The sequence below is a fragment of the Streptopelia decaocto genome, assembly GCF_964273445.1.
Source record: "Streptopelia decaocto genome assembly, chromosome: 5".
Classification (NCBI taxonomy): Eukaryota; Metazoa; Chordata; class Aves; order Columbiformes; family Columbidae; genus Streptopelia; species Streptopelia decaocto.
In genome coordinates, this window is record NC_138659.1 from 8,750,057 (window position 1) to 8,776,891 (window position 26,835).

A 26,835-nucleotide genomic window follows, 5' to 3' on the forward strand; every position below is an offset into this window, starting at 1 on the left:
ATTCCCTTACTGGAATTTAGAGAAAATCTAAATGAAGGAAGGCAATTAATTTTATACCCAAAGTAATATAATTGCATTAAAAAAATCCAGAAGCTTGTTTTCCTGCTGTATGATGGCACCTGACTGATTTATCCACAGACATCTTTAAGATATGATGATGCTGATGGAAGAAATGGGGTTTTTTATTCTTAGAGAAGCATAACACATTCTACTGATATTCTTTACAAACCCTTAACTTCACAAGCCTTCCCTACAACATTCCCCCCTTCATCTGCATTGACATGAAATACTGACACCATTCAACAGAGTCCCCTGCTCAGGTGACAAACCTGCCTGAAGTCCAGTACAAATGGCCATTTCAATGCCAACAGGACAGAGGGACAGACAGACAGCTCCAGGGCTGTGACAACAGACACGCGTTCAGACATTCAGAACTGAGAGGTGCCCAATTTAGTCCTCAAGTGTGAACGTCTGCAGGCAGGGAACGATGGCTTGGAGAAATTTCTGCCTTTGAGGAAACAGAGACAGCTTAGATTGAAAATATTAGGTGCTAGATTTTGTCTCACATGAATTAAGTTAAACTGCCCACCAGATGGGGGGTAAGGCAGGTGTTCATCTCCAGCTCAGGCTGACAGGGAACACCAGGAGTTTCTATTTTCCTCCAGAGAACTGTCTACCAGAACTTGTGCTGCATCACTTTGAGCTGAGAAATTGCTGAGCTACTGCTTCAACCCGTAAGCTTATTCACTTGGTGGATATGATATGTGAAACCTTGCAAGTATTTTCTGATAGTAATGCACATAGATGAACACTTAATAACACCCCTGAACTACCCCTTAAATTCATTCCTGTGCACACAAAGTCTCGCTGGCAGTATCATAAAGATACTTCTCAAATTAGGATCAACTCCCTAAACAAACATTTCCATTTATTTCTAAAACTGTTAGCTTTCAGAAAGGAAAATAAGAAATACATCTCACATAGATGAGAACTGTGTGTATGTGTGTGTTCAAGTGAGAGTACCACGAGGCCGCAGTGCTCTTCCGTCATAAATTTTCTGCTGAGAAAGATAAAATTGATAAGTAACTTGTGGTTCTCTAATTTATTCTTCTCACTAAGGACAGTAAATACTAGTTTACAACTTATTCTCTATGCTACACTTACATCTGGGAAAACACTGATGAATTGCCCATGATCTCTTAGATGCTTTCTGAGCAATTTCACTTGACTTGTAAACTAGTGAACCTCTGAGCGGTACCAGACGTGCTTCCATCTGCAGCACCGACTGTTAAGTCAAGCCAGATTGTTCAGGCAGGAGGCTTTGTAACAAAGCAGAGGGTTGCAGAACTACTTTTTGGTTAGATATCATCCACTTTTTCAATGTACATTTCCACTGTAAGCTAATGTTTTTATGGAGAAGATTGTCAGACAGTCTTGAATGGTACGGAATGAGAATGGAAAGAACTGAAATGATTGCAATATGCAGTCATACCAATCAAAGACATCATCTCGATAACATCATTTTGTATTGTCATGTGTTTGTTGGCTCAGAGTCAATCAACACAGCCATTGCATTTTAATCCTTTTCAATAAAAAGATGTTTGTATGAAATACACCAAGTTCCACACATGAACACCTTGAGAATGATGGTGCTATCAAAACACCGCACACATCGCCCTGTTGAACACTCCTTTTAGCCGCGGTGTTCAGCACTCCAACCACTGGCAACATCCCTGTTCTATTAAAAAACCCGAAACAAATGAAAAACCCACCACCAGTAAAACAACAACAAAACCCACCACCACAATGGACAACTGAATCTCCTTGCAAAGGATGCATCTAACAAACATCGTGGGAGTGATCCATTATTTAACAGACATTAATACATTATTAGTAAGATTTGGCTTTCTGTTTCTCAGTTTTTCAGGCTTTTAGTGGTTTGGGGGATAGCTTGGTTCTCAACAACTTCAAAACATTATTTCTATGCTACAGCACCTCCAAAAATGCATCAGCTTCAGTAGTTACAATGATGGGATGTGACGTTTTACAGCTGTTCCTGCGCCTTTCAATGCCGATATATACAATCTGCAGCCTATCTCCCTAGAAACTCATCCTCTCCATTTTTCAAAATTGAAGACAAACTTTTTCCTGACCAATGAAAAGTGACAGTGAAATCAAGAGCACAACAAACTAATTTATCAGCAGAAAGCAAAGACAGGTGTTTCCCCCACCACACACAGTCATGCCAGTCCTGGCAAGGCACACAAAGGGCTCTGTCCCCACACACATTTGCTTTACCAGCCTTCATTTGTCTGGAAAAAAATGTATGCTTTCAGTTTCCTGCTATCTCTTGTCCTGCAGAAAAGTGGGAAGCCCCAAAGTCAGAAACAAATTCAGGGAAGATGACCATTCTCCTCCTGTTCAACTCTTTGGAATACCTTCTGAGAAGGCATTCTGTTCATAGGAACTACATAAGTCTTTATTTGTTTGAGAGACTGTGGTTTCTTAATCATTTATTCTTAGCAATTGTAAAAATTAATTTAAAAACCCCTGGTTCATTCATTGTATTTAAAAACAACTAATAATAATAATCTTAAAGTACCTCAAGGGCATGTCTATAGCACACTGCACAGTGCTGCACTGATGGTCATTGGCTGAATATAAATCCAAGGGCAGCTCATGGCCAAGTATGCTCAGTAAGCATCAACGCAGCTACCACTGCCTTATGAGCTACCGGACAAGGGAGCAATACCCATAAAGTTTAGGGAACTGATCTTTTTTATGCTGTTCCAAACAATACTATCTCGCCAAAGCATTATAAAATGCAATGAATGTATGTGGTATAGTGGTGTTGCACTGTGTTCATTTGGTTGTGTTTTTAAGAAGCTGCTGTGCACTGTACAATTGGAATAGCACAGATATACACCCGAAATTGCAGAAGCTGTCACAGCAGCTACACAGATGTAACAGCAAGACACAGTGCAAAACCAGCTTTTACAAACTGTGAAGTCCTCCTGGCATCCCATCACCAGAGTCCCACCGCTACTCGAGCACGAGGGAACAGCACAGTAAGAGACTGCTCAAAATATACCATTAAATTGCAATATTTTAGAGTCCAACTCTGCAGCACACAGCGCCATAGGTAGTGTCACTCACTTCAGAGCGAAAACCCGTTCACTCGAGTAAGGTTTTCAATGTGAGTCCCTCCAGGAGCCGCCCCGCCAACACAGCGCTGCTGCCACCGTCCCATTTTCGGCCAGCGGTTTGCCCCGCCAGCCTGGCTCAGTACCAGCGTCACAGAACACCTGGGCCAGGCTCTGGAGAGAACCAAGTAAATCCCTTGAGGAGGTGACTGCGGGAGCAGGAAAACCGGCTGCAAACTGCAGAATGGAGGTGCTGCCTGGAAACAGGACAGAGCGCATCCCAGGGCTGTGGCACCAGGACACGACAGACAGCAGGGACTCCACAATATGAGGCACACAGAACTGGCATTCAAATTCAAAGAACTTGAGAGCACACAGTTAAATATTCCCTGGTAATCATAAATCCTCAAGGGTGGTAAGGATTGTCTTCTGGATTTAAAAGAATCGCAGAATCAAATTCACAAGTTTTGTTAATAATATTTTTATCCCCTGTTCACTGAAAAAAAAAACAAAATAATTAAACAGAATGAGTTAAGGTATTTACCTGTTATGAATAGGTCCTCTGAACTTTGGGTCAAATTTCCTTGGTTCACCTGCATTTAAAATAAAACAATATAAAAATATGTCCTTATTTAAAATAAAATCTATAGAGAGGGGAGTGTTAACAGCAGTCTTTGAAGAACTTTTTCTATATAACCCAGTTCAATCAATTCTTTTAAAATAATTTCATGCAGGCAATATCAGTAATTCACACAGGACCTCAGGGACACAGAGCGGCAGCCTCTCCCTTTTGTGCTGGTTATCAGACAAGGCAGTGATCCAGCGCTGACCCGGCTGCTCCAGCTCCCCAGAGCAGCCCCAGAAGAGCGGGTTCCAAACCTGCTCCAGCTCCAGCACAGCCCAGGGGGAGCAGAGCGGGTTTGAAGCTGGTTGTGCACACAACCCTGAACGTGGTGCTGCTTTATGTGAACCTCAGAACAGCGAGAAAGTCAGGTCAGGTCTCTCTAGAAACATGCAGTAGCATCTGGCCAGAGGTTACAGATGGAAGGAGTCAAACGTGATACGATTTCTTCACATAGTTATCCTGGTCAGCATAGTTCTCATTGATTCACTCTACACATTACCAAACTACATTAAGAAGCTCCTAAATACGAACCCACCAATCTGTGCTTCACATGTGGACTGGAATAAGATGAATTACAGTATGATTTCACTTGAAAAGAGCAACAAAAATTTATGGTAGAATTTACATTTTCAAGTTTCAAGCTACTGTATGAAGAGAAAGAAGCAGTCCTTCATTCAACAGACCAGGGCTGGGACTTCTCCTTTTGAAGCTAGCTATTCAGCTTTATGTTTTTTTTTTTAAATTCGGTAATTACAGAGATTTACTGAATCAAACTTTATGCAATGAAAAAATCACTTCTTCACTCAGATGTCAACGCTAGAATACAAATGACTGTTTCAGAGCACTTTCTCACTGCCTTCTTAAGCATCTCCTCTTCTGAAGATATCTAGTATTGAAGGGTGTTACCAGCCTACGCTTTACCCCACCCGCAGAAAAAAATACTTATTTTCTTCAACTAGGGAAGAATTCAGCAACATTGCAAAAGTAGAATTTACTTATTAACTAAATGCCAGACTTTGTTCTTGGTTTGTATCACAAAAACCTTATCAAAATACACAAAGACCAGTACAATAAACACTGCAGATAATACAATTCTATTTGCCCTTCCTCTGAGGTGTTTAGGTCCACCTTACCCAGCTCTTAAACCAAATATACTTTAACACAGAAGAGACTGGGAAAGCTAAAATGTTGGAGGAGTGACATGTGACAGCAATGCTGGGAGTGGAAGATGTGAGTTACGCTGTTACACAACTACCATGGTCCAGAAAGTGAGTGTACCATACACAATACCTAACACAGGGCCAAAACTAGTGTTTTGAAGAACATTTTTGCACAGCAATTTCTACAATAAGTATTTCTACAAAATAATTTATCTCCAGAACAGTTCAGGGTCTGTAACATAACTCCCTAAGGACAATTCTGGCCACCAGACATACTGAAGTGAACCTCTGCTCACGGCTCATCCAGGACACAAGTCTATCATGCGATAACAGCCAGAGCTGATCACCAGAAAGATCCATGGAACCCACACCTTGTGTCTCACCAGGGGCTGTAGTGAATCTCTGAGGAGAAACGAAAAATCAAGGTGACCAAAGTAGTGACTTTGTATTTCACAGCTGCGGGTGAATTTGCCATTCATTTCATAAGTCTCTATTCAACTTCCATACACTTTAACAATCTGCAATGCCCTACACCATGGAGCACCACGGGTTAATGAACCATTGAAGTACTACCTCCTTTTGCCTATTTTAAGCTTGCCATCAGTCATCTCATACCTGTATGGCATCATGGCAGACTACTAATAATTTTATAGGTTATTATATTCCTCTTGCCTACCTTCAAGAGTACTAGTCTGTCCAATTGTTTCCCATACATAAGCCATTCCAGTTTGGGTCATGCTTATGTTCATTTTCTGTACCTTTTTCAGTGTTACTATATATTGCTGGAAAAGGAAGGGCCAGAACTACACAGGATATTCACCACAAACGTTGGCTGTGATTTATACAATCATGTAATGACTTCTTCTATTTGATCTCAGTCCATTCCTAACAATTCTTTCTTATAGTCTACTTGCTTTTGGGGGCAAACACTTTCACTGAATCATCCATTAAGACCCCAATTTCTCACTCTTGAATGTCAGTCGCTAGCTCAGTCCCACTACTGGAATAACCTCTTCTCTAAAGCTATTCAATATTCTCCTTCATAATTTGAACAATGAAGTAGAATAAACTCTGCAGCTGTCCTTGTGACAAGCGTTAAAATACTTCTGGAGACAGAATCAAAGGGATTTTGATACACAATTTAACAATTCAAAATGATTTTTGTAAACTGACGAACCTTATCAAGACAAACTCCATTCACAAATCCATACATAATAATTGCTTTCAACAACACTGACTAGAAGAATCCTAATGGATTACAGCAGACTACAGACAGAGAATGAGTCAGTGCAGCAACATCTTTGCTAAAAAAAGCACAAACTCACTCAAGATGTGAGCATGACTGGTGAAGTCACTGCTCCTTGTGCTTGGGATGTGTAAGGCCTCTGCTGGAAAGTTATTTCTAGATCATGACACTAGAATTTCAGATGATACAGACAAATTAGAGAGAGCAGAAGGACTGATTGAAAAGAAGACACTAAGAGGTTTACAAAAAGCAGTAAATGAATGCAAACTTCAATGGCTGCGATTAAGGGAAGGAGACAAAACAACAGACTTCAAGTACCATATAAAAATGACAGAGGGAGAAGTAACTTCATCTGCTGCGAAGTTGGTTTAGGTCAGGCATCATGAAATCTTTCAGAACACATGGGCTTCTTAACATTTGTCTTTACATCATTTACTTTCCAGACAGACAGGAGCGATTTCTGATCTCCTTGTACAACAACAAGCTAGATTTTCAAAAACACAAATGACTTTCAGCAGGGAAGCAATACACTTATGTTCTGCTTATAGATGTTTCTGCAGTCAGTCATGCACTGACAAATGTTGCTGATGGGCAATCTCCTGAGCTTCCAGAAAGGCTGCAGTGAGCAGAATGCTTTTATAATGCGACCGGTTGGGCAAGATGTAATGTTTCCACAACTGGCCTCCTTTCCATAAGAAGATCATTATTAACACAGTGTATACCATTGTAAATAGCTCAACTTTTTTTATTCGTGTCATACCTGTGTGCTTCTGAAATGGAAGGAAGAAAACGCATGTCAAAAGCTGCACTTATTTATGGAGCATATTCACGTGTGTTAGGTGAACTCCACAAGACTGCTCCAATTAAAACTAACACCCAGTAACTAACAGGCAAGCAAATACAAACGTTGATTCAAATGCAGACACTCAGCCCCAGGGAGGAGCAGTGACGTGAGACGGTACCGGTTGCCTCCAGCAATGAGGTTCTGCCCATTGCGGGCTCCTGGCGCCAGAGCCCGGCTCATTGTGGCCAAACACACCGTCCTCTCGGCCACCCAGCTCCTGCTAACAGCCCAGTGCAGGACACAGCAGTTTACAGAAGAAAGCAAACTATAGGCTACGTTAAAAATACACTGACAGAACTAGTCTGGAGCATGACTGGAATGTCCCTTGCCAAAATACACGGCACAGCGACTGTGATCATAGTTTTGTGCAAGAACAACAAAAATGGTGTTTGTTTCTTTCTCATTTTTCTAAATTAGATATTAAATTCCCTACTTAGTTACTACCGTTCTTTAAAAACTGAGAAGATTCTTGAGGAGTGAAGTGGTAATTATTTACGTTATTAGTATTAATATTTACATAGCTCCCGGTAAAAGCAAACCACTCCCTTAGCTACCAAAGCACAAAAGTGTTTAGAAATCAAATTCCAAGCTTTAGGAGTGTGGTAGGCACAAGGAAGAAAGTGGTGTGGGGTAACAACTGCCATTTTCTTTGCTAAGATCAAAAACTGAAATGATATTCACTTTGCAGATGGGACAGATCTATTTCACATGCTGCTTTATAATAGGAAACTTTTGTACATTGTATTATAATACCATTACAAGAAATATTCCACAAGATACCTCTTTCCAAAGAGCATATCAATTCAGTTGTTGCATTTTATCACTGTAATAATTTTTAAAAGCACATCTAAATTACTTAAATAAAAACACGCTATATATACACCCATTATATATAAACACTTTGCCTTTGAGCTGCAGTGTTAATAAACTTGCAAATGTTAAGCTGGAAAAAAATGAAGATGCTGCTAATAACTGAAGAAGTTAGAGAGAACCATTTGGGGCTTGATCTAAGCCCAGTAAAGTTGATTGAAATAATACAGTTGAAATAAAAGAGATTTAGATCAGGCACTTAAGAACTGTCACAAGGAAGCAGGTAAATTACCGTGTTTTCCATAGTAGTTTCCTTCATCTCTATCCATGTGACTGTGCCTGGATCACTTGAGCAAGCTGAGGTACCGACTGTGGCCTCCTGTGCTGCCAGCACACCTTCCCAGCACGCACAGGTACACACAAGTGCTATTGCAATGGATTTTAAAATGAAGCCGAGCGCCGCAGACCTCTCCAATCAGAACAGCAGTCTCAGGGCGGGCAGGCGTTGCTGCGAGCAGGGATATCGCCCAGCCCAGCACCCAGCAGGATGGGGAGCAGGGACTGATCAGCCGCATCAGCCCCCAGGTGTGAGCAGAGAGGGAAACGCCTGCACCTGAACGCCGTCTGTAAAACAAGCTGATGGAAGTCAACACAACCGCAACATGACTGATGATTTCCCAGCTGAGAATAAGGTACCGCGCTGTCAGTAATTACTGTGCTGTTGGAGCCCGTACAGCTCAGCGCTGGCCAGACCAGTTGTACACATGGGAGCAGCTCCCCCGAAGCACAGGGCATGCAAGTGAGGAAAACAAAATTTACTCTGACACATTTCAGTCTTAAATGTAAACCATCTGCTGTATATCAAATTTTCAATCTTGTCCAGTGGAACATTTATCTTCAGAAGTAGTCATAATTTACTAAATTGTTTTCTTAATACAAGGTACATTTTGTATTGCTGCATAGCACATAAGTGCAGAACAGAAAACACTAGAAGTCCCTTTGTTACTTTGGATACTATAATGCCTGTACAGTGAAAGGAAATACAAGGCATTTTAGTCAGTATGTGAATCTGAAAGCCCAAAACCATTAAAAAAAAAAAAAAAAAAAGCTAGCAATCTTAGCAACCTCTCCTTTTAGCCACAAAGTAACAGAATTCCTGCGTGGTGATCCTTACCAGTATGAAATCTTCATTCTCTGTGGAATACAATTAAAACACCAATTGTAGAATTCTTTAATGAGAAACACACACATTTACATATGCATTCCTACAATAACTTTCAAGACAGGTCTGAACTACATGTGAGAGCAACAAAAATGATGGTTTTAAGTCAACTGTGTCTCTGTATAGTACACAATGACAAGGAATTATCTTCTCAATTTAGCACATCGACAGAAGGGCTGAACAGACAGTGCTGAAAACAGATGTACACTGACTGACATGGCACAATATTCCTCAAATAAAATGCTACTTCTGCTTTAATAGCTATGAGTTTATTTGTGTTTCTTCCTTGGTGTTTGGTCAACGATTACATGTGCCTGTGGCTAGAACAGGTGTGGCTTTGTAAGAGAACAGCATTTTTATTGGAAAAGCCTTGGAGCAGTATGTTTATGTGCTGCTTCCCTCTACTGGGGTAAATAGGCATGTTCCAGTGGTTAAAAGTTCCTGTGATGTGCCTCAGCAATGGTGACACCTCCTTTCAGCAGGTGAACACAACCTGCTAATTCAGTGCTCAAAGACATGAGCGCACAGGCCACCAAATGAGACTGCCAATGAATGGCTGGGATGTATTAGAACTGAATGAGATTCATCCCAGTTGATGTTTCACTAAAAAAAATCATGTAGAGATTTTGATGCTTCTGCCCTTCTATCCTGGGTAGGAGCAGGAAAAACCACAGTAACACAAGTTCTTGCACTACTCACCTGTCCCTTTCCAAAGCAGAAACTTCCTAAACACGTATGTACATATCATAAAGAGAACTGGCTGGGAATCCTGAGGTCAGTCACAGTCCAATGAAGAAGGCTGATCCTTTTCTACACCGTGGTAAGAAAACCAAGCACTAAATTAGGCCCTAAGAATGCAAAACTTTGAAATTAATGTTATTGCACTGTCCTAATTAACCATGTATCTGAGGAAGCACGATGTTCTCCCTGTCATGGCCACAAGACAAAGTGAATGACAACACAGCTGACTATCAGTTTGTCCAAGAATTGAGCAATGTGTTTTCCTGAGGTGGTGCCTGTGCAATTAACACGTCGTCCATGTTCACTTAAGATCAGGCAAAACATCGAAACCTGTTTGACCAACATGATATGATCAAATGTCAAAGGTCCACACCTAACATTCTTCTGACACTAGAGACAACATAGGCTGTTAGGCAAATTTTGAAATGTACCGGTTGCCAAACAACCACCCACAGAAAGGGGACTGAAAATGTATACACTTAGTATACTGCAACTTAATTGATCTCTAAACTACAATTCTGCTATGCAATCAAGAATACTGAAAGCTAGTAGAGGTTTTCCATTTCTCTAAACATCAAACAATAAGTTTACCTGTAGCTGGTATCGCCTACACAGCTTCAAGGCTTCTATTTCAATGTGCTTATTAGCTGTTCCTCCAAATTCTTCTTTAGAGATGAAATAATGTCTGTTTTTTTGTCTCACAGACATTTTTTATTCTTGTTCTGGGCCTATTGCAGCCACAAGTTCTCTAGAATTTCCAAGCTAAGACACAGCTACCAAGATGCTTCCAAAACAGAGCAAAATGTGTGGGAAGAATAATTCTGTGCAACCTGTTCTGCAATTCCATGAGATGTTTTGTCAAAGTGAGATAGGGCCCAGAAGACCAGGTGAACTCTAGAGAAAGCTGTTATCATGCAGTTATGTTTGATATAACTGTTAAATATCTGTTAAATATCTCCTTTTCTCAACATTTTTACTTATTAATCCAGCTAGGAAGTGTGCTTGGTCTTGAAACATAGTCTCATGCTTTAGCAAAAACAGCATCCAAAATATAATACAGCTGTTGATGATACTTTAACAGGAAAAAGTGATGTTTTGAAATAAGAATCAGATGCTTCCGACCCAGGATCAGAAAATGCCACAGTTTTCCATTTTTGGGCTGCTTTACTGCAGTTGCTCCATGACGACAGATGCTGGCCAAGAAGTGTTTCTCCTGGCCGAGTCTCTAGCCCCAATTGCTTTATACCATCACAAATCATTGCAGCTTATTTTAGTTTATCTTGTACTGTAAAATGCTGCGTGCAGATACCATAACATCTGAGACTTTTTCTATAAACCATTAAAACAACATTAAAATAACACTTTCACAACCTTAGAAGGAGGGTATTATCTATAAGCATTTACCATTAATAATTAAACCACTGCACTGTTTATACTGGGAGAGGAATCACAATTATACACATTTTTCATACACAAAAATGTCAGGTGGGGGAAACAGAAGCTGTATTATTCTGAACTTTGTGTGCGTCATTTATTTACCACTATTTTATTTGTACAAATGTATTCAATAACTTTGCAAGCAAGGGACAGTCAGTCCCATAACCATTTGAATAAACCAGTGTTTAATTCACAAAAGCCATCTGGAAAATCCAGCAATCATAGCCTTAACAGCCATGCATAGTTCTGAAGATCTGTACTGCTCTGTATACCAGGCCTTTTCTAATGGCTGCAGATTTAAACTAAGAATGGCCAATGGTTGCCTGGTGTTTGTCAGATGAATTTGTCTAGTGAGCTATTAATAACATTCTCTGTGAAAATTAGACCTCAAGAAACCTGATGTAACGCGTTGTTAAAACAGCCAACATATCATGTGTTTCATGTTGTAATTGCAAATGTAACTAACGTTTAATTTTTCAGTCATGATTACTTATCCAGTTCTCAGAAGGCATCACAGTTAAGATAAGGTTCTTTCTTTTTTCCTTCTTTTTCTTTGTTAACATTTTAAAATGCAGCTTGTAATTTGAAAACAACCTTTCAGATGGCCAAATTTTGTAGACAGTCCCTCAGTTTTCTGTCCCTTTTTTGGCTCTCCATGTCTTGTAGACCTGGTTCCCAGTGTGTCGTCCCCATTCCCAGCACAGCCCTGTGTCCTGCTGTCCCACCCGTGTCCCACTGTCCCACCCCACCAGCCTCGGGCAACTCTCTTGTTGAGCACATTCAGCAATCACTGAGTTCACCTTCACAACTAGGACCCCACTTTTAGGAGGAACTGTACTCCTGCAGCTGAACACAGGAATTTGAAAATAACCTTCTGTTGTCTTGAACAACAACAACAACAACAACAACTCTATCAATACTACCACAAAATACAGGAGCCTAATATCAAAATCAAAGGGAAGGTATAAAACAGGCAAGACAACCTTCAGCTCTAGAACAAGTTGTACTTTACTGTTAAGAGGAAAACAGACTATTAATACTCCTCTACAATACATTTTTAGGACAAACAAAATTTATTCCACTAAATATTTAGCCCTCTAGTGGACTTTGACCTTTGAGAATTACTGTCATTTTCTGTGAGACAGAAGCTTGGTCCTCTGCAATTAATTACTTCAAAATGGAGACAATTAATATATTTTCACAGGCATTCCCTTAAGAACTAAGATCAAATAGTAATTTAAAATTGTATCCTATTGCCTACTATTTTTGATACTAACAAGTATCCACTAGAAAATAACTATTATAGTCTATACAGTACCTTCAAGTCACAACTTATTTAGCAAAGTCAAAATTTCTTTTAGATGGAAATGGAGTACTGGAAGTAGCATTACAATTGTGCTTTTCCTTCTATTTGAGTAGAAGTACTTGAATAAGAACTTCGTAGTGTCAGTCCATTCAAAACCAGAGACATGACATGAGGTAATTCCTTGATGTAATCCACCGACAGGAGCATACAGATGAAGCTCCACTTCTTTGAATAACATTAAGAAATTACAATATTTTCTAAAAATTGCAATCCAGACATCCTGATTCACTCCACAAGCTACTATCTCTCTGCCTTTGTTTTTCAATGGAATATACAAATATTCACCCCCATAGTACTTTATTCTGGGGGAAAAAGGGACACAAATCTATAAAGCACATTCTTATGAAGCAGCACAAAGTCTCTGGAAAAACTGTCTCTGGTAATTTAAAATATGACTTTTGGAAACTCCTCAGCCCTCCGGTCTGCGAGAATCTGGCCTGGAAACCGCACCCAGCTATGGTAGTTGCTTACAAGCAGAAAAACAGAAAAACATCCAGAAAATCTCCCTGCATATCTTGAGGAAACAGTAAATTTTTACTCAGTCTCCTTAACAAGTCTTTGGATGTCATTATTGTATTAATTATCTTTACCAGCAAGCTGTTGCAGCACGTGTTCTATGGTTCACCCACCCTCGCGTTTTGTATCTCAAACAAAACCATTCTTTTTCATAAAAAGGGATTGAACAACTGGAAGCACAGCAGGACATTTTCTGCCCTAATTCAGGCCTTTTTGGACCACACGTGACCAAGAGCCGTGTGGGTGCCATGGGACACAGTCCGGGGGGGCACAGAGGACAGCCTGGCCCCATGGGACACACCACCACAGTCACAGGGCTCACAGCCCAGCTTAAAGAATACCCTCCACAACTATTTGAAGGGTTCTTTTACACAAACATTGCTGAAATACCCAATACATCATGTATGCAGAGCAATGACTGGTAAATTACACTACATTAGTCTAGGCAATTTAACATACGACAACCCAATAGCTTAAAGCATTCCCAAAAGCTATAAAATGTATTTTCCCTTTACAAAGGACAATGTTTGAACCATGTATACACAGTTTCGTGTGAAAGTCTAACTGCCCAATTGCATGACCAACTTTTGCACTTGGTTACTAGTATCTGGTATGGTATTTGAATACAAAAATAACCGGTTACGCTTTAGACTGATTACAAGGTTAGGCAAACAATAGATTTGTGCAGAAAATGAGTGACTCATGGATCGGATTAAAAAGCCTTATCATCAGATGCTTGCTAATTCAGTGGATATTCTCTGTATAGACACACACCTTGCAAAGATATTATTTTTTTTTTAAAAATACATAAAGCAAACCATTCAGATGGAGATTGGGTGACTCTTGACTATTGCTTGTTTAACAGAGGTTAAAATTTATGTCTATATAACACTGTACACAAGACGCATTATTATGAATGCCCGCCTTTCTGAAAGCAGGCTATGTACAGCTCACTGTCTGGTATAATGAACAAAGCACCAGCTCTTCATGGTTGTTTTTGAACCATTAGATATGTGGTTACAAGTGGAGTTTGTAAGATTATGTTAATTAGATCCAGAATTTTAATAGGCGGCCACATTTTCATTTATTTCGCCTTCATTTCTGAGACTACTGCCATTTACTGTAGGATGTGCTCTGCAGTTTTACCGGTGCTAACAATGGCTCTGTGTATCTGGAACAGTGAATATATTCACAAAATGATAACACAGGCAGATTTAATTTAAGAATTTATTTGAGCAAATAAATCCCTCACAGTTGCTTATAAATGGTCAGAAGTGATCCATTGTTCCAAGTTTTTTCCGCTTATTAATAAAAAACAGACTTCTACTATATTCCTGATTTTGTCTTCATAAAAAAATCCTCTGGACTCAAAAGCTCGGGTTTAAACAAAGCCAAATGTGTTCTTAGACAAGAGAAGGGGACTGTGGCAACCGATGTTTTCTGTCTCTAACGGCACAACATGTTATGCCAAGTTGGTCTGCGGCCATTCAGCCAGGTTCTCTTCCTAGGTAATAAGACTTAATAATTAAGTAGCAAACATCAGTTAAAAGGTTTTGGTTCCTAAAAGTAACTTGTTAGCATTTTCAACATACAAAATGAATGAGATATTGTTACACTGATGGAGCAAATAATGTCTCCATACATCTATGAAGTGCTACAGTAAAAAAAATACAATTTATGAGAAAATCCCTTCTGCAAACCCACCTGCTCCGGCAGAGCAGCTGCCAAGATACCTTCTAAAGCATTTGGATTCCCCCTCTGCTGCAACAGCAAAATGCAGGATGTGCTCCATATGTAAGACTCAGTTAATTGTAACTGGTTTAAAGATTTCCCTGTTTGTGATGCGATCAGGGACACGTTTCTATTGCTGTTGGTATATCACTTTGGAACCAAAACTGCTGAAGAATATAATCCTGGATGTAAATTCATGGACACAAGGGTGTAAATAACAGCCCTGAACACTCAGTCTAGACTGAAAAGATTATAGGAATAAATGCATATATGTGTCATTAGATGTGCAGCAACCATAAGATGTGTGGAATCGGTGAAGAGGCGATTACAAAAGATACAACCTGTAGGAACATTTCTCCAATGCTTTCCACAGTCTGAACGACAGAAAGGTTCAGAAGAAAGGCCACTCAAGGTCAACCCTGCCCAGCACCTGCTTCCGTTTCAGGAACATGAGAACAAGCCTCCGAGACCTTCAGAGAGAATGCTCAGGATCCCAAAGCCTGTCCAACACAAATACTGGTTCAGAACCCCACCAGTACCAGAGGGAAGGGGTATTGCTACAGGCTTTGTAGCAACACCAGACTGCTATTCACACTTTAGACACAAATTACATGAAAAGAGTATTCCAGCTCCTCTGGGGGCAAGGAAAAAAGAATTCACAGCCCACTGTGGATGTGAATATTTAATGTGAATGTTTAATACATGAATATTTAAGAGACTGACAAGTAGCTTGTGTAGAAGAAACATCTCAAAGACAAATCAAAACCAGACCAAAGTAGGAGATAATATGTGATTTGGGGAGATTCTCTGAATACATATTAATCTTAGTAACACTGAGAAAGTTTTTTAACAGAGCTGCAAAAACATAAGAGAAGATGGAAGTCATAAAAATAAGGATCTGTTTTACGCTGCTAAAATATCAGAAAATTCCTTTCCAGCTTCAGGAGCTAAACAGGTCTCACCTCCTCACACAAAGTCACAGAGAAAAGAGCATTTTACAGTCCCAGGCTCAGCTTCAATGTACTGCAGGTGTTTTAAGAACAACAGTAAGCAACAAAATCATAATGGATATAAGAACTTGCTGACTGGAACTTCTGTTATTATTTTCTCAGCTTAAAGACCTTAATAATAGGCCCAGATGTCTAAAAACTAGTCTATAGTTTAATCTCCAATGTATTCCTATAAATTGATATTTGGGAAACAGTAATAATTGCACAGATTATAACTGGACACTAGAGCTTCTGCTCTTATAACAGACTATCAGGACAAAGTTGTAATTGCCTGTGAAAACTGTGAAATCCTAGGAATTAGAAGCAAAGTTAATCCGGAAAACTGAGCCTTTAGCATTACATTTTCATTGCTGAATTCACTGCAATGCTTTTTCCTATTGGGGTTCGTGGCACTGAGAAGCGTAGTCAAGAAATATTGTAATAATAATAACCAATAACTAATAGATTGTTGTTGTTACATGTTCCAATAAAATCTGTATTTAAAGCGGCACATGTTAACACATAGATACCACATCACGCTTAAGTTAGAACTGAGCTTACAGAACACCTTACCCTGGTGGATTAATCTAACCTCTTGAGACCTTGAGGGAATTGCACGCCAACCTAAATGTCATGGTCTGCAGCCTGAATTTGCCTTCTATAGTGAAGGACCACAACGCAGTATTCATCCTGGTTGATCTGAACAAAAGGTGTTGCAAAACTAAACTGTCAGGGTGTGAAGGGAAGATTTCACCATGCATGCTTATACCCTGCCTTTTCCTTAGCATTCTGCTAATCCACTAATCTCTTCAAAAGAGGAAAGTGAGGAGAAAGACACTATATCTGTACTATACTATATATATTTTTACCATTATTACCAGCACTAACTAAATATTCCAAATCTCTGGAGCACCTAAAAAATACCTCAAAATTTCACTACTTAAAGTTTAAAATTTAATTGTTAATTGTAGTGATCTTTACAAACTACCTGTATGTTAGAAATGAAACAACCGTTATATCAGTTGAATCAGGAATATGCATTTCAAAGATGGCCATTAGTACATATAGGGAAGGTACATGTGGGCCAGTCAAGTAAAGGGACTACTGAATATGACATTTCCTTGCTATGCCGTAGAATGCACAGCACTAATTAAATATCTCAGTGAGCAGCAGCATTAGTCTGATCTCCTCTGAACTGGTGTCCTTTACACTGCAGCATCCTCCATTAAGACAAAAGCAGCTCTTCATGTCCCCTAAGATATTCTGCCAGTCAAGAGACATTCTGTTTGGCAGTCTATCACAGAAAACGACTGCAAAGAGTGAAATCAACCTTCAAACAATATTGTAAATTAGGTAAGGTAACCAGAAACTAATTTGAAAACAGAGTGCTACTCTGTACAAATAACCCTATGCTGGCAGAGATTAATAAAAGGACTGTCAGAAAATGACTGTTTATAAGAAGAAGAAAATTACTCATTTTTATATACATGCCCTTCCTGTATATAATTCAGCATTATGAATTTGAAAGTTCTGATTCTAAAGCCAGTGGCTTATTCTCTACTTTCACCTTCCAAAGCTTCTGGGATCACCCTAATTCTAGCAGGGAAATGCTTTTTGAACACCATGGATGATGGACCAGAGGTGAGTTCCTTAAGAAAGTGCAAAGAGTAACAAATATTCAACAGCACACCTCAGTGAAATAAAGGTGGAAAAATTAGCAATGAAACTTAATCAGTTTTGTTTACATTTCTGTCTAAAGGTTGAAGAGAATATTTCCAATAATCCGAACTGTACTTTTTTCTTCCCTCTTGTGATAAATGTGCGTGATGTCTTAAGAATCTTGGTGTTCAGCGAGATCTGTTATAACGACAGGGAATTTTGAGAGCAGTCGTACCAGCACAGAGACTTAATTCTGCTTTAGAAACAAGACTTCCAGGGATATCATGGAGAGATAAAGCACAAACTTTGACAGCTGAGCGGCACCTGAAGAACGGCACCCAGTCCCCAGCACGGGATCGCCCCAGCGCCTGCTGCTGGCATCTCTGACACACACACACCTCTCCTTGGGAAGAGGAAAGCAGATTTTCACCTCTAAAAGGTGGGGGATGACAACTGAAACAGCTGAAGACTAGTCTGAGACTTTAAAGAGTTTTCAAGATGTAATTACCTTTTAATTAGATTAAACTCTGTTAGTTTTGCAGAAAATGAGGGTGGGTTTGTTTGTTTTCAGGTAGAATAAATCTAAGGGCCTTTAACATTTAATTTTGACAGATGGCCTGTAACATAAATATTGCTTGTCCAAATCTGAAATCGTGATCTTTTGGTGACTATGCAGTCCGAGTTTACTGAAAAAAAAAGTTGCCTCAGAGCAACTCCAGAATCAGAATCCCAATAAAAATGCAATTACATAAGCTTCTGAATTCCTCTTTATGTTCCAACCTTTTGCCACTCTTTCTATCAGCTGCTTATTTCCATTATTAGGCATGTTAACACTTGTGTTTTGACTAGCACATGACCAAGTCTTGAGATTATACCAGAAGTTTGACAGGGCCTTCATTCCTGAGGATTTGATTCTATATCTAATTTTACAGTAATATCAGCCATATTCAGGTTTAAATAAAATGGTATAAATCCAGAATAACTCACTAACTTCGCTTGACTTGCTACAGCTTTTGATCTTTTTAGCTAAGATTGGATTTGTGTCCTGCCTTGCCTAATTTGTTCCATGCAGCTCCCACAGGATTCACTAAGCTTGAGTGCTATCACACCAACAGACTGTAAATTCCTTTCTCAAGAGAAATACCAATCACAGCCTTGCTCAGTTTTTGTGTTTTAAAAGTGTATTGTCTAAAACAGAGGCGGAGTCACTGCCACTTTGTGTGATTAACAACAAACCCTATTTTTATTTGTGTTATACAGACTGTTTACCAGCTCAGAGAAGTGTATAAAGCAAAAACCAGATGTTACCAAAACACAGCAATACGTGTTTTAAAAGCTAACGTCAAATCACTGACAGTTATAACCAGTGCGTCAGTAAAATGAGAATGTTACAACAGCTACCACGCTCTTCGCACAACATTTGGACCAGATGATCTCCAGGCGTCACTTCCAATGTCAACCATTCTGAGATTGTGTGATTTCTGTTGTCTACAAAACTACACATTATTATTGAAAGGTCTCAAAACTGAAATTAAGTTGCATAAATCATGGCATAAACCTGGAATTAAAACAGTTCTTGTCTCTAAGAACCTCGTACAATATTTTGAAACACTGAGTTTAATTTCCACTAACACCTTTTTTGTTTGTTTGTTTGTTTTTAATATGTAACATTGCAGAACTGGTTCCAGACAAGCCCTTTTAAGTTACAGAAGATAGAAAAGAATGTTTGTAGTCCATCAGGACACTAACACTATATGCTGCCTTGAAAACAGCAATCTTTGGTATTCCCAACAGCTAACAACCCATTTTCTATTATTAACAAGTACAATCTTTTTAATAATAAACAAATAATAAAATGATAATGCTGCTGGTGTTGATTAAAATGCTGTTAATTGACACTAGCACTGGGAGGAGAAAGAGGACAGCATGGTAACCTGATGTTCCTTCAGACGCTGGGACCCCCAAGTGGCACCGCATTGGACACGGACCCCAAACCAGAGCTCGACACGCTGTCACCTGTGAGGAACGGCATCGCCGCTGGGTCGGTACAGGTCTTATGGGATTTTATTGGAAGAGAACAAACTCTCTTCACCATTTCTACCATCAGACAAAAGGATGTTCATATGAGACCACGCTGCTTCACTTCAGGATGAAGCCAAGGCCACGCAGGCGGTGTCAAGGTGGCCACTGCTGGTGTGGTTAATGACCCAGATGAGGTGCACTGCTAACTCCTTCATCTACAACGCTCTTCCAGCGGCAAAGACTAATGATATCAACAAATAACTTTCTACACTCAGATATTTACATAATTCCTGTAGTTTCATAGCCATCACTTTTTAAAAGGAAAGCCATGAAGTTAAGGATCAAAACATGATGGTAATCCATTTAACAGGAGCCATGAAAACAACTGTAACACCCATGGCACCCATACCTCAAATGCCAACTCTGGGTTATGGTTTCAGGCAATGGTCTCTCTGAAGCACCAGTGGGAACGAACGTGGCCCTAAACTTTCAGCAACAAATATCAGCACACATCATCAGAGCATTTGGACTTCAGAGGTATTGATATTCATCTTCCCAAGACTATGGATGTATTTACTAGCACATTTTATTAATGTGAACACTCTTTATATATGCATTTACCAAGTATTCTACAGTAACATTTGCAAATATTTTATAACTTGCTCCGTTAAAAGGACAGATTTCTCTACCAGTTCCCCAGGAAAGGGCCCATGTCAGTCTTTCCTGGAAGGTGAATGAGGCTTGAACTATTCTGAAGTAATGCTTTGGAAACTTCATCGCTTTCTGCTGCTTCTGAATTCTATCTTCTGGTTTTTAAAAAAAGACAGATGGAGCTCTTAAAGAGCAACTTAAATTTGTGTTGTGATCAGCAGCATTTCCAAGAAAAGCTAAACACATTTGCACTGAAAATGGCAAAAGTCTTGAGTTTCATGTTTTAAGCAGCAGACCTTATGCTAGAGAAAAAGGTGCCAAAGATAAGAATCAGAAGCTTCTTGAATGGCCTTTTACTATTTTCTAAAAGGTTTTCTCCACTATAGTGATCCAGTATAGGCTGGCCTATCATCTGCTCCATGCCCTGCCCCCAGAACAGGGAAAAAATTTCTACCCAGCTTAGTCTACAGTCTAATAATTCCAGCTCTAGTCTAGACTATGCAGATTGCACCCTGACCCAAGAAGAGGGCACTTCATCCAGGAATTCCCTTACACAGGAACCAGCCTGTTGACATCTTACAGCAGCGAGCTCTTCTGAGATCTTTGCAAAACAGTTCCAAGTGGTGTAAGCTCATGATTAAGTCTCATTAATGCTGAATCCAGACAGCACTGCAGACATGTCCTACCCCCACTGCTCCTGTCCGCCAGCTGTAGTTTCCCATGCTCAGCCAAGTTGTTTTGTTTCCCTTCTCAGGGAAGTTTCTTGCTTCCAATTGGTTTACACCCCTCTGATTATACTTCCTCACAGGAATATTTACTTATACATTAGAGATAACAGTGAGACATTCAGTCTCTAAATAAGGTTCAATATTCAATTCACCTAATTCTATTAGCAAGTGAGATGCAGGCAAATAGTTTTGACAATCATAAACCAGTCATTAATCAGGTAAGTATATGCTCGTAATTGAGGAGTGTTAAAAGTCATGCTAACACCATTCTGCCATCACTAGAGGTGTTCACAGAAAGCAGTTCCCATACACTGTCAGACACTAAACAGCGACAGACAGGAGGAACCTGAGGGTCAGACCAATCCCGTCTTCTCTAGGGTACCAATTTCGCAAGTTACAATCCTTACAAACATTTGCAGCTTGTCTGCCTGGGTTTAAATAATTTGTTTGATGTGTCACCAAACTCCCAAAACAACAAATACTTCTGTTACTCTGACCTCATAGTTCAGAGAAATCGCCTCAGTTTAAATGTGTCAGAAGTGACACTAGAACACACCTACCCTATGATGTTACTCTCCGGACAGAGTACTTGTGGCGGCATTACGCTAATTATACCTTTATTCAAAGTGTGTGTCCATGGAAATGAGGGGTGACGGGACAGCTAAAGGTCTTTTCCAACCAAAACAATTCTATGATTCTATATCTGATATGAAGGGTTAAGAAAAACAATGTGTCTGCAAGTCTTACCAGAAATCTTGGTTAAAAACATGCATTTGCTCCTGAAGTAATAAAATAATAAATTACAACAGACACATGCAAGGCAAATTCTAACTTAAGTGAAGATCACCTTTTTACCTAAAGACTGTATTAGTTTATCAATAAGCTGAATTATACTATCAAAACCCCCCAAACCTCAAAACTTTTAATCATTAGAAAACAAACAAAATCAAAACCTGTAGTTCAGTTCTTCCTCAGAACACTGAGAGCTGAGCAAGTTAAAATTTTGTAGATTTCTATGCAATTGATAGTTTCCAATTTCTTATACTCCTCAGTCTATGTTTTCTTGTTCAGGATTAACTGAAGCACCTGTCTGGTCAGCTTAAGGATGGGCTGAAACTCAGAGGGTTGGTTCTGTCCTCCCCATCTGGTGTGTCCTCCAGCCACATCTGGTGTGTCCGTGGTGAGAACAGCCGGGTTCTGACGGGACTGAAACGTGGGTCCGTGTCACCGCAAGGCCTGGCAGAGCCGCACCAGTGACAGGGGCACCGAAGCGAGAACGGCACCATGGCCACAGCAGCAAGGCTGGAGATCAGTGGATTGACTTTATGGGCTGGTTATGATAGAAATACATAGACGTATTGCTAATCCGCTGTGCTGCACTGAGCTGATGTGTTTTAGAAACCAGTATGATTTAAACTTCACTTTGACATTGTCTTAATGGAAAGAGACAAGTGTCTTGGGCCCAGTTCTGCAACCATTCAGTCATGAAGTTCCCTCTGAAGACAACTGTAACCTCGTATTTTGTGCTTCCCTGGGCCCTTCTGCTCTCACTGAGGCACAATTGCTGCCAGTTTTAGTAGGGCAGTGAATGTTGGTTCATAATTTCATGCAGTTTCCACATGAATTACTGCCCCAAAAAGATCTATTTTTTAGATTTCTTTGGTTTGTTTTAAAGACGATTAATACATACTCCCCTAAAACATTTTTCTTTTTTACTGGGAGACTGATATGCCAGAATTTGATTTCTATTTCCAAAACGTGCATGTGTTCAAACTCTATTCAAACACTATTTCAGTTAGAACCACAACATAAAAACACAGAGAAACAAAGAGAAAACATCTGCTGCATCTTGTTACTCTTATTAATACTGTGGAGTAGCTAAAAGAAAACACTTTTTCTATGGTAACTGTAACTCATTGCTCTTATTTGTACTATTCTTCTCTGTTATTTTTTCTTTACGCATTTTTACATTCATTCACATTCAACTAATAATTACACATAACATTGCGATTATAGTCAATATTGACATCATACATTTATTTGAACATATATTAGTTATTTTTCACAGGTATTACACCTAGGCTTTAATAAACCCTCCCGTATGTGAGTTTATACTGCCAGTGATTTCTGCATGTCATGAAGTCCCTGGGCATATTCCTGACAGTAGCGTTATTGTAAAACAGCTGGAGCACTTATCAAGTCAAAAGTGCTGTTAAATAGTAGTCGCCTCCCCTGTCACTTGTTGCTTCAGTCAGATGCCTCAGGTTATAAAAAATGGTAGATTCCAATAAATCCACCTGGTTGTATCTGGAGTGACACTTAGTAAAAAAAGAATTACTAATTTAAAAAGCCAACAATTTTTTTGGTTAATATTTATGTTTCATGGGCATACATGCATCCAGAGCACGAATCAAGCAAGCCACAGGCTCTAAGAACCCCTGCAAATATACACAGTTAATACTAAAATGGCAGGATATCAAAAGTTAATAAATGTTAGCATTAATGTTAGAGATTAAAACCTGATCCAAACTCCTCTTTGTGTAAATGAAACTGAGGCTCTTAAGTATGGTCCAATTCAGGAAAGCATTTAAGAGTGAGTGGGCTTAATTTTAAATATTACTTTCCTTTTAGCACACAATTAATTGTGATTCCAAATTCAGGGCTTTGTACACAAAGCTCATTTGTCATATGGTGTCTTAAATCCACGGTGAATCTTAATTTCCGTATCCCCACCCTGCAGAGCCCAACGGGGCTGCCTGGCCCGCAGCACAGCAACAACAAAACCTCAGGTCTGGAACCCAAGCGAGAACATAAATTTTCATAGGCACATGCAACTCACAGCAAATAAAAGTGGTTTAAACTCAGCTGTTGAAAATAGGGGATTTTCTTCCCCTGTGGGATGTCACAAGTTCATTAGTGTCAGAGTTCAATACTCTCTGACCAGGTTACTTCAGATACTCCACACTAGGAGGGTTTAATGTTTAATATCAAGTTTACTTATTTGAAGATATTTGGCATTCTGTGGGTTTAGCAGAGCGATACAGCCATGTATAGAAATCATAACACAAGCACAATATAGCAAGTGCAATATAGAGCTGGATCGCACTACAAATGTGATTCCCATTCCCTGTCTCTCTGTGGTCCATCATCACGATGCTGGGAAGAAATGTACGAGTCAAAGCCAGCTCAAGCCCATGGCCCTCTTTGCAGGTCCTTTTATTGGTCATGACTGTTTTATACTTTATGGTGGACTGAGCCACACATATATTTTCCCTGCCCTGTGCTGATTAGCTCAGGAAAACATTACTATCTACTATTTCAGGAAAGGCAGTTTACACAAGTATGTTACCCACTGTACATCTAAAGCAAAGGTCACCCTGTACTCCTTTTTATGTTGAGATTAAAGTTCAGCTTTCTTTCCAATAACTGCTGGTCATTCCCTTCATTCTTGCTCATCTCCTCCTCTGAGCCCTCTCCTATTCTTGATTGTTCACAGGGGATTCTACGTAGTCTGAATCAGAACAACATCACCCACACAGAAGATTAAGATTTGATCAAAAAAGAAACATTAACCTGTTGTCAGATGCTGGAAGGCTGGAAGATTCACCAGCCTCTCCAACCTCTAAAGCAGGGATGTCTACTCCTTCATTTGTACAGTCTTAAAATTACATTCAGCCCTTTGAAGGCCACTGCAAGGCTGATGTGTCCTCCAGTGAAAATGAGTTGGACACCCCTGCTCTGAAGTGTTTTCCACTGATAGATGACAACACTCACAAGTATTCATCCCTGAGTATTTGGTTTCACAAGCGCTGATACTAGTCTTTCACTTGAGTCTTTGTGCCATGTGTTTCTCTTGGACAATGAACCTTTCAGGTCCCATTTACAGGCACTCAGGCTCATCAGTCCATATATGTGTATCTTAATAGTGAGAACATGTCACCCCCACACTGCTGCTGGGAACCAACCCCTAGATGATCCACAGCAACTATTTTGCTCAAACACATCAGCTCTCCAAGTTAGACAATGAGGCTTTTCCACGGAAGATAAGGAACTGTGCGAAATGATGTCCTGTGCTACATGGATCAAGTCCAGTACCTTCATGTTGTGTGACAACTGCTACATGAATACATAGTAGGTCTGACATTTCCCACAAACACAGATTTACAACGCAAGTGACAAACTGAACAGGCAGAACATGCAAAATAAGGCTGTGCCCCAGAGCATCAGTGCTCCTGCACTCACAGACCCAGCACACACAGATGTGGCTGTTCAACAGCTGCCCACGCTGGGCTCACGTTCAGCGTATCTGACCTGGAGCATGGAGGGCAGATGTATCCAACTATTAGATACAGGATCCAGACATCCTGGGCAATACCTGTAGCCCTCAAAGTCCACCTGAGCAGAACTTGTGAGTGCTGAAGGAGGTGAAGCCTGAGGAAACCAGATTTGCAGCAGCCTTCAGGAACGGTATCATTGATGCTACCACTAGTAAAACTGTGAGACAATTACGAGTGCCTGTCCATTCAGATTCCCCATCACCCGAACGAGCTCAATGTTACTGCTAAAAATATCTGTGGTCTGTGCAAGAGCACAGTTCTCTTTTTGTGAGTGCTGCTCCCAGGATGGCAGGGATTTTTTTTCATTTGGTTGGTTAGTTGGGGATTTTTTGTTTAAAATCTTATTTCACTTAAAATAGGACTGATCAAATGTTTTAGAATGCTAATGTTTTCAGCTTTCCAGACTTCTTCCCCTGCCAATGCAGCAATGACAGTATTTGAACTCTGGCTTAAAACATAGAATACCAGATCTCCATCTAAATTACAATTACAATTAATTATTCTGGAGGGGAAAAATAAAATAAAAAAGATGAGCAAACTTCAAAGCAAGTGGAAATGGAAACACCTAATCAGGTCAGCAAGGGAAGCAGGAATGAGACAATGTGGTAGGATCCATGGAAGAACAAACTGTAACGTAAGTGTAGGAGAATTTACAAGACTGATCAGGTGCCCTAGAACAACAGCAGACTTATCCACACGTCCTTCATTAAAGACATGTCTACCACAAGTTACATCTAGTAGGCAACATAAGGGCATTAAGATAAAATTGGATTTCAGTTATCCTGACAGCTGAGAAATGGAATAAACCAATCAATTTCTGAATTTAAAATCTTAATCTAAACCACAGCAATTTTGTAATTAAGAATTGTATGAATGTTTTCAAGATACAATTCTTTGCAAGACATAACATGACTTGATCTTAACCACCAGCAATAATTTCTTCTGCTGCACCCAAGCATTTTCCAACCCAACAGTACTTGCCCATCAACTGAATCCAAGTAAATCAAACTATAACCCTAGTAAACTGTGAATAAATGAGAATTTGATAGTTGTGTTACTACTTGGTTTTGGCTTCTGGATTATACACTAATGAAATTATTCCTGAATGCTTACAAAGAAACACAGTAATCCCCATGTGATTTCTTGACAGAACCATATAAATAATGGCAAAATGCAGCTCAAGATGATAATACATGTATATCCTGAACGCTTTGGGAAATGTGATAACGAACTTGCTTGAAGAAAAAAAATAATTACCTGAACCACAAGCATGTATTTTCCTATTATTAACAGACAAAATGAAGGATAACAAATGTTTTTTCTCTTAGAGGACCTTCTATATGAGATCTCAACCAATAAACCTAATCAAAGCTTCTATAAAAATTGTGAAGATTAATATAGATTAAATGTGACAAGCTGGAAATTCTAGGACACAAAAGACTGACTTTCGAACCTCATATGCCAGAAGTCTGTTACAAGTTACTGTTCTACTGTATCCTAAGGATGGAAGCCAACACTTTCCAATGCCAGGCTTTTTTAGACATACAATTATTATCCTCAGTCTCTCTTCCTGCTTTACTATAGACTAAAAAAAAAGTAAAAAACTGT

At 39.6% G+C, this 26,835-nt stretch overlaps 1 protein-coding gene across 1 annotated transcript in view; it reads right to left on the reverse strand.

Moving 5' to 3' along the window:
• SLC44A5 (solute carrier family 44 member 5) overlaps positions 1–26,835 on the reverse strand; it is a 75,505-nt gene that overhangs the window by 36,277 nt on the left and 12,393 nt on the right. Inside the window, exon 2 of the mRNA XM_082053753.1 lies at positions 3,688–3,736. Coding sequence (XP_081909879.1) covers positions 3,688–3,736 — 49 coding nt within the window. The remainder of the gene's footprint in view (positions 1–3,687; positions 3,737–26,835) is intronic.